Consider the following 9,246-nt stretch of genomic DNA (forward strand, 5'->3'; position numbering starts at 1 on the left):
GAACGCACAGAGTAGCATTATAACAACTTTCAACGCACTCAAATGTATCTAATATGATAAAATTAGGGTTTCAGGAGGCCTACATTAGGTTTGTTTAACATCAGAAATTGAATAATCAAATGTAAAAATAAAACTTAAATATATACTGATATTTATTAAAGCTACAAAAGTTATTCCGTCAAGAGCAGTGAGTGATTTTATCTTTGTCTTTTGTTGTTTGATTAACATTAAACACAAAGAGAGAAGCAGGTTTATTAGGCTGCTGTCACTTTAAGAGCTGCACGGATTCAATATATTGTTACCACTTAAAGGGTTAGTTCACCCAAAAATGAAAATTGTCATCAATTTCTCACCCTCATGTCGTTCCACACCTGTAAGACCATAAGATCCACAAATGAGGATATTTTTGATGAAATCTGAGAGCTTTCAGTCCCTCCATTGGGAGCAACACAACTTGCACACTTTTATAGAAAGATCCTAATTTTAGAATCCTATCTTATCTATTTGGTAACCATGGAAATTTCAGACCACATTTAGGACAAAAGCTATTACAGAATGGCATTTCTTAAGTCAAAGTCCCTTTAAGACAAGTAATTTCACTCAGCGGCCATCTTTGAAATGCCATCTTTGGGCAGCTATTTCAGTCATGCAAGTGCAGCTCCCATCTCTTTGAATAGGGAAACATAAAATTCTCCAAAGCTGTTCACCAAGCTTATGATTAAATTTCATATTTGAAATCACCAATGAAATCTGACAACAATTGTATCGTATATGTGGTTTGTTATGCTCAAATAGCATTTAAAATTTTTTTTTTAAATCCTTAAGGTTTGCTTCTCTAATATGAATTTGTGTCCTAAATTAATTTGTGAGATTAACTAAATTAACATTAATTTGTGTCCTAAATTAACTTGTCAGATCTTAACTTATAGACTTCAGATAGAAAGTTTCTTTAATATGCCCCCAGAGGAGCAGGGTTCTCCATATACTGGCCCTTCTTTAATGGATAAGCGTTTTGCAAATCCCACATTGACCTCGCATAGATTTGAGAAGAAGTCATCAGTAAAATGACGAGAACACAACACAGTTTATACTGCTTGTGGTATCGCTGTGGTAATTTTAACCACTGACTCTTCACATCCTCATCCTTTGGAAGTGTATACAAAAAGAATTTACCTTTGCAGCACAGAAAACAGTGTCTTCTCGACATGTCCACAACACAAACCAACTAAAGTAGATGTTGATCGCAGGCAACCAATGAAGACCATAGGCTGGCCTGGCATTAAGCAAATGTGTTTCATACCCATGTAGATATGTTACGGAAGTGAGACTGGAATTACTAATGACTTCTTTCGGCAGTTCAGAATCGATTCTTTCTTTTGGGAGACGATGGCTTTAGGTATTGTGCACTTTGATCTTTAAAACTTTGCAGACCTTCTATATTCACAAACAGCTATATTACACAACGTGAATCATAAAAATTATTGGTTACTGTTTTGCTATGCTTATATTAATAATAAAAAATATATTTGTGTCAAAGGTTAAACAAATATTTTTCTATCGTCAATGTGTCTGTAAAGGGGTTTGTTTAAGGTGCACTTAAGAATAGAAATTCAATACATTTTCCTGTTGACTGATTCCTGTTAAATGCACCACGAAATTGTCTATTTATATATTACCCGTGTATATTTAGTACTTTTAATATAACATTCTCCCCTATGTGCAACAACGCCATCTAACTTCAAACCCATTTCCGTTTGTAGATTCACACCACCTCCCACTGTACTACTTACTCGCTTTGTCACCGCTCTACACCCACCCAATTTACGTTTCTGAAATAAAAGGCTTCTCACAATTGATTGTGTTTTCCACAATCTGACTGGAGTGCTGCTTTGATGTTGTTCGTGGAGTGCCTAGACACAAGGCTGTGTGTAGAGTAGTGTTTGCCTGTGGCCATTGATGAACAGTCCCTGCCTCTCCCCACAGGCTCACTGTTTGTTTGTGTGAATTGCCTATGTAGCCACATCAGCTGCTTCCAGTCAAGCTACTATACAGTAAATAAACCAGCCGTCAATATTGAGCATCGGTGCTGTGGTTTCTTGCTGTGAGGTAGACTGCTTTTTTCCTATACTGGGGTAGTAAACAGTTCTTAATAGTGCCTTTTTCAATCAATAGTGCTCACATGCATGTTCCTTGCTTCTTTTATTATTCTTATTGTGAGTTTTCTAAATGCATGATGTGTGTGTTTGTGTGTGTGTGTGTGTGTGTGTGTGTGTGCTCTCTGTAACCCTACACTGAGGTGCTGTGGCAGATCTCCCATCCACAGTTCTGATCTTGACCCATTTCAGGCCATAACTAAGATGTGTTCTCCACTGGAGCACTGGGCACAGAGTGCAAGAGTTTTTTTTTTAATGCATGTGTTTGTGTGTGCGTATGCTTGTGGTTTGACTTGCTTAGCTCAGTCCCACGCACTGTGGTCAGAATGGTTAGTTTTTTTTTTTCTGTAGGCCGAGGAAGTGTGTATATTGTTCCCACGCTATGAAGAGTTCAGGGTCCCGTGCTCCAGACAGGGGGCGCTCGTGGCCTCTGCACTCAGCTCTGACCCAGGCAGCACGGGAATGTTGGAAAAACGCTTTATGATACCAAGATGTTTGTAAACGAACAGCATGGTTAAGTAAACTTCAGTGAACTGTGTTTGCCATGTGAAACCGAAATCTTTATTTGGTTCTATTCTGTCCAATACTTAACATTTTATTGTTTTTTTTAATCCCTATTATTTGATGCCTTAAAGGCTTAGTTCATTCCAAACTGAATTTTTCTTTCTTCCATGAAACACAAAATGTGATGTTCAGCAGAATATCAGAGTTTCTCTACAATGTAATACACATTTCATACACCGTGGCAATTCAAAGTGCTTTACACAGAAATAGAATTAAAATATTCGTAAGTGAATTAAAAAAAAGCTGAGAATGTGGCATTTTCCAGACATGCATCCAGATCAGATTCAGAACGATGATCAACACAGATGTAGTAGATTGAGTCCATCAACACCCCCTAAGGTTGCACAGTCCTAGACCTCGTCCTCGGTCGACATTTAATTTAGTAACAATAGCCAGTTTTGATTTATATGCGGTTTAATTTTGATGATCACGTTATTTTACATATGCATCTGCTAACGTATACTATCACTTGTTTCTGCTTCTTTTTCCCTGTGTTTTCAAGTTGCAAATAATCTGAATTCGAATGACCACTATTAAAAATGCTTTTATGTTTTTGGAGCTTGGCATTTATAAATCACCATCCACTTGGATTTTATAGCTTGGACTTTCTCACGCCATTTTGGTGGTGATCGAGTTTTAAAAAACGTAATGGCATGAAGGTGATTTTAAATGACAATTTTCATTTTTAGGTGAGCAGCCCCTTTAAGAGGCATCTCTCACAGGCACACATAAGGAAGACACATGTGATTATGCTCTCAGGAGGTGTCACTCCACTGTTTACAAAAGCTTCAAAAGGCTGAAGACGAGCTGGAGTGAGAAGCCGGTACATTTGTTGTCGGGCAGCATCTTGAAGAGCCTCAACATGCCAGCCATCTCCAGCCTGAGCCTTTTGTTGCCAAGCGTGCAGAGCTCCTGTTGCTAAAGGAAGTACTTAAATGTGTAGTTATGTGAGATCCCTCCTCGCTGAAGCCGCCCCCCCGCTGCTTCTTCCTGCTCTTTGGCTGAATATGAAGTGTTGCTTGATGGGCTTTTCCCCTCTGACAGTGTCACAAGAGGAGTGACAGATCCGTGGGAGAGCTGACCCACCTCCCAGAGGAAGTGCTGGGAGCCAGGGGTGGCCCATTCAGTGCCCGAAGGCCACTCTCTTCTAATGGAACATGATAAGCTTTTCATAAGGCACTGTGCAGTGCTGCTTTTGTGCACCCATGTCTCTGTGGGCTCGGTACATCAGTGCCGTCATCGCCTTGCTCTAGTTCATGGGAACATAAATTGTGTTATTTAGAGCCACACCTAGTTAAAGTTACCTTCCATGGCTTTCTTGTCTGGTATGTGTGGAAACAACGACTAGACCTTGTTAACGACAGCGTATCAAATCAGATAAAATTACATTTATTTTGGGATTTTTGTTGGAAATGTATTATCCCTGCCCCAATTTTTTTTGTTTTTGATAATCTGTTGCACTCACAATATGGAAGAAAAGATTATATATATATTATTATTTTATTTATAATGTTTTTCTTTCACCTGAAGAGAATGCCCTGGATGATAAATGGTTTAAGAAACCCCACATCTCCCCATTAAATGGTTAGTTCACCCAAAAATGAAAAAAAGTAATCAAAAACTCACCCTCATGTTGTTCCATACCCTTAAGACTTTTGTTTTTTGACGCAACTACCACTTATAGAGGTCGACCAATTGAACGGTTTTGCAGCTTAATCGGCAATCCATACAGAGAGTTTTTTCCGGGTTGTGTCTGTTGCTGGAGCAGCTGAAAAGGGTCCACTGTCATTATACAGGCCTCTAGAGGTGAAATGAACACCACGTGTCAAATCAAGTTTAAAACAGACAATGAAAACCACATGTTTCACAGTGTTTTCATATCATTATAAAGTAATACATTTTTTGACTAGATGCTGCATTAGTGGAGAACACCAGTATGTTTGCCGTTGATGTTGAGAGGATGCTAACATTAGTATCTCAAGTGGCTAAAACAATGTGACACGATGAACGAAAGTCTTATTGGTTTGAAACGACATGAGGGTGAGTAATTGATTACTTTTTTTATTTTTTGGGTGAACTAACCCTTTAAATGAGAGACTCAAGCCATATCTACAGTTGCGAATATCGGAGAGTTGGTACTAGGTTTTTTTAAAAACTTTTTTGAATGCCACTAAGCATTTACCCAGAACACCTTAACAACTGCATTGCAATGCTCTGGCAATCACCCACAAAACCATCATCTTATCGCAGACAAGAACCACTCACGTTTTCTTCAGGAAGTGCTAAGCTGGTTATTATTAGCATGTACAACACTTTTTTACAAACATTAAACTTTTTACAAACATTCATTTTCTTTGGCTAGTCACGTAGATTTTTTTTCTTATTATTATTATTGTTATTGTGATTTATCGATTTATTATTCTTCTTTGTTTACCCCATAGTATCTCTCTAACTAGAATAAAAAAATGTGGGTTTACGTTTATAGTCATGTATATACCATGCCAGCTGTCTCTTGAATCCTGGATAACTATTCTTCATTTTCTTTAGTTTACATGGACATGTGAGTTTGTTGTGTGCATATATGTATGCATGTGAGGTTTGTATGTTAGCAGATATCAGTCTCAGACATCAGTGTTGTATGGGGAAGAGTTTAGTGTGTGTGTGTTGGGTTTTCATGCTTGTGTTTGGACTCTGGAGGTCACGGAAGGTCACGTCCTTGAGTGACTCAGTGTATTTGCATGCTGGGAAAATCTGTAAAATCTGCACACATACAGGTTTGAGGTGGATGCTTTACTCTGTAATAATGTCCAGACATGGTGCAGGTCGTTTGTTGCCTTTGTTTAGGTCTTTTGTTTGTGTGTGTGCGCATGTCTCTACACGCTGAGAGCTGCGTGCAGAAGTACAGTACACGCACACTTTCTCAGAAGGCTCACTGCCCTGCGGCACAAGGCTTCAAGTCCTCCATTTCCTGTTTACAGTGTCTGAGGTTTCCTGTTCTCGATGCATCTCCACTGGGTGATCTTGCGATTGTACTCTGGACAAGGCCTGTGTTAAAAATAAAACACCCTTGTTTCAGTCTTTCATCAAAAATCTCCTCATTTATGTCTAATTTATTTAATTCTATGTGTACATGCATAAAGATTTTTTTCTTGTCTTATCTAAACTTTTTTTTCTCTCTTTTTTTGTACTTTAGGTTTGAAGAGCTAGTCAAGAAATTCAACGTTGAATATCACGCTGGAGGTGCCACTCAGAACTCTGTAAAAGTCGCACAGGTTGGTGCTCAACGCTACAGCCAGTATTTAATGCATGCAATGCTTACAACGACAAGGTCATGAATTCCCTAGAAATGCATGAACAGATAAAATGTATAGCTTGAATGTAGTGGTGTTGCATTGGATAAAAAACATCTGCCAAATGCTTAAATGTAATACATCATGCACTGCTCCCACATGTGGACAGGTGGTTTTGCTAACATATTTAAAGCATCTGGCCTGCCAATGCAAAGTTCCTCAGCGAAATGTCAGATAATTGCCTGTATGTCAAAAATGAGCATCATTATAAAGAGTGATATTTGCATTGATTGTTAGGGTATTTTCTTTATACCTTATATTGGCATATTTTTAATAACCATATAAAAAGGACCCATGTACATTTATACTATTAATTAAAAAGAATTCTTAATCCTGAACAAATATGGGTGTACCTAAATTTTAATCATTTAATTAATATTTTTTGGCTGTAAATAATATATAATAAAAATTTTTTTTTTGCTATCTGCAATCTACTTCCATGGTAGATTTTGATGTTTACATTTCTGTTTGTAAATCTTTTAGAGTGTTATATGCAAATTCAGTATTTGTTTGTTTGTTTGTTTGTTTATTTATTTATTTATTAAATACTATTTATTTATTTTCAACTTATTTAATCAAAAACCAATTTATGTTAGCTACATGTGTTCACTCTCACATCTGAGACGGTTAAGATTTCCGACGGCTATTGGTCACTTTGGTTCTGCAGGGACAGTAAATTCAACGAAATAAACCGAGGTCTATAATAGAAAATTGTGAAACATGTTTGATATGGGTAATTTTTGTCACTTCTGGTGGAGTTTTACCTTAAGCTCTGGTTAATTTCTTGCTTTTTGTGCCCATACACAAGTAAGTACCATAAAACTCAGGATAAGATTTGTACACAACAATTATTTCACAGCTTAACTTTTGAAAACTTGCTGCATGCAGTTTATTTCTTATTTTTTCCCTTCTTTTTTTTATCCATTTTCACTCCAGTTTTGCAGGTTTATATTTGTTACATCAGACACAGCAAGATTTAATGTTGGATGCATCTTCCTGATTTGTAGCCCAACAGAAACTGATATCTTAAAATCTTTTCAGCCCTTGCTGCTCTAGTTTGTAGCCATTCTTGGGTTAGAGTGCTTCCAGAAAGTCTAAATATTGTTTATCCCGTTTTTCAAGCTCATTCCTTGCATTCCCAAGACATGATGCTTCAAATCTGAGTGGGATATTTTCTTTGTGTGATATTGTTTAGGGTAACAACAGAAATAATCTGAAGTCCCAGATGGTCCAGTTGGGTGCTGTCACAACAGAGAATGAGATCTGCTCAAATTGCCCTGTTGCCCTCAGGGCCCAACTAGACTGAGTTTGATTCCTTCAGCACATGTCCAGTACCACTGTATACTTTTGCAGGTGGCTGCGGACATCAACACTTTTAAGACCTCAGATACAGGAGTTATTTAGATATGTATCATCTAAATAGACACATGGAATTTTCTGATGATCTCCAGATGATACACAGCATCCAAATCCACAGATGCATTAGGCTGCAGAGGCTTTCACACGCAGTGCATCTATCACCATGAAATACAGACCTCGGTGTGTGATGAGGTAAGACCATGGATAATCATTTGGGAATCTGCCAGTGCAAGCAAATGTGATTTCATTACTTTAGTGTCTGACTCCTTGTGTTGTCGGGCACATTTGTTATGACCCGAACGCAGCCCCGAAAGGACATACAGAAATGATTCTTCATTTAAGTCTTTCTTTTTCTGCTGTGTTCCAACATTTATTTTGCTTAACAGGATTTGCTGTAAACGTCCTTGCGAGGATGTCTGCGTTATCTTCCAGCTCTTCACCTGCTGTTGCAGATAACCGAGTCAGGGCGGTTAAAGTTGTGCCCATTTTAAGCGACGGTAGTTACGAAGGCTCCCAGTGATATGTGGGTTGTTAAGCAGCAGTTTGATCAGACAGCTCTTCAAAGCAGGCTCGCGTAAGAAGGGAAGCTTGATGCGGAACCAGGCCTCTGAGATTAACACATGGCAGCACCTGGAACGCCAGGAGCAACGCAACCTGTGTCGGTGTCGCTGAAAACGAGAGCTTTCAAACGCAATGACATGGGCTGCCTTGTGCACGTACATCAAAGCGCCCATGTGTAGATGAGGTGCTCTCAGCCTCGGGCACTGCTTGGCAGACGTGGGAGGGAGCATGTTCCGCTCCCAATACCTGACCAAGATAGGTAGACCATTTACACAAAAACAACCAGTCATGGAGAGGCAGAGCTATCTTGCTCCCTCTGCATCACCTTTTCTCTCTTCTCTTCCTGAGACCATGAAATCAAACCGATCGCCATTTTTTTCTCTCCTTTCTCATCCTTTCAGTTGTACACTCCAGACAAAACATACACCGCAAAAACACATTGCCCACAGCGTCTTTATGGGTGACTGAACCTTTAAGAGTTCACTTATAAATTTACATTTACTTACCTTCATGTATGACTTACTTACTTCTGTGAAAAATGAAAGTTGGCTTCAAAATGGCAAAAAGAATTGTGCTATATTCATTGGAAATCTTATAATCCGGCCTAGATCTCCCTCATAACAGTTTATGAGACAAGTAGAGATGTCCGATTTGTTAGATTAGATTGTTTCTGTAAAGCGGTTGATTCAGTTCTCAAAATCATTTTTAATGATTAATTTCACAAATCAGAATGATCCCGTTTAAGTCACTGATCACAACAGTTAATACTGATGATGAATCGGCTAGTTATCAGTGATTTACAACAACTACCTTTCATCTGTTTGTCACACAAAGCTATCAAATAGGAATGAAACTTGAAATGATGTTTTATGGTGCTGTTACATCCTATTTGAACGCTCATTGCAATTGCATGGAAAAGAGCACCATGCACATTCTTGAGAATTTCTCTTTTTGTGTTGCACAGAAGAAGGCCATATGGGATTGGAACAGCATAAGGGGGAATACATGATGACAGAATGTTTATTTTGTGTGAACTATCCCTTTAAGGCATTTCTTTCTGTTACTACATACATTCCTCATCCTTCTATAAAGCCTAGGACGTCAATATAAATCTATTAATGGTTCAGCTCTAAGCCTCCCCGGATGGTTCTTTTGATGTGTCTGAATTGGTAAATTTGTGCAGGAGACATATAGTCTTAGTCTGACAGGCACCACTCTGCCCCACAGGATATTCACAGATGAAGACTCTCACCTGCAAA

At 38.5% G+C, this 9,246-nt stretch overlaps 1 protein-coding gene across 5 annotated transcripts in view; it reads left to right on the forward strand.

The window, feature by feature from the left end:
• Positions 1 to 9,246, forward strand: part of adka (adenosine kinase a) — a 172,450-nt gene that overhangs the window by 38,937 nt on the left and 124,267 nt on the right. For all 5 annotated transcript variants that reach the window (XM_079843425.1, XM_079843423.1, XM_079843427.1 and 2 more), the window contains one exon: positions 5,911 to 5,989. In XM_079843425.1, the coding sequence (XP_079699551.1) occupies positions 5,911 to 5,989 (79 nt within the window). The remainder of the gene's footprint in view (positions 1 to 5,910; positions 5,990 to 9,246) is intronic.

Source organism: Gobio gobio (assembly GCF_949357685.1).
Source record: "Gobio gobio genome assembly, chromosome: 18".
NCBI lineage: Eukaryota > Metazoa > Chordata > Actinopteri > Cypriniformes > Gobionidae > Gobio > Gobio gobio.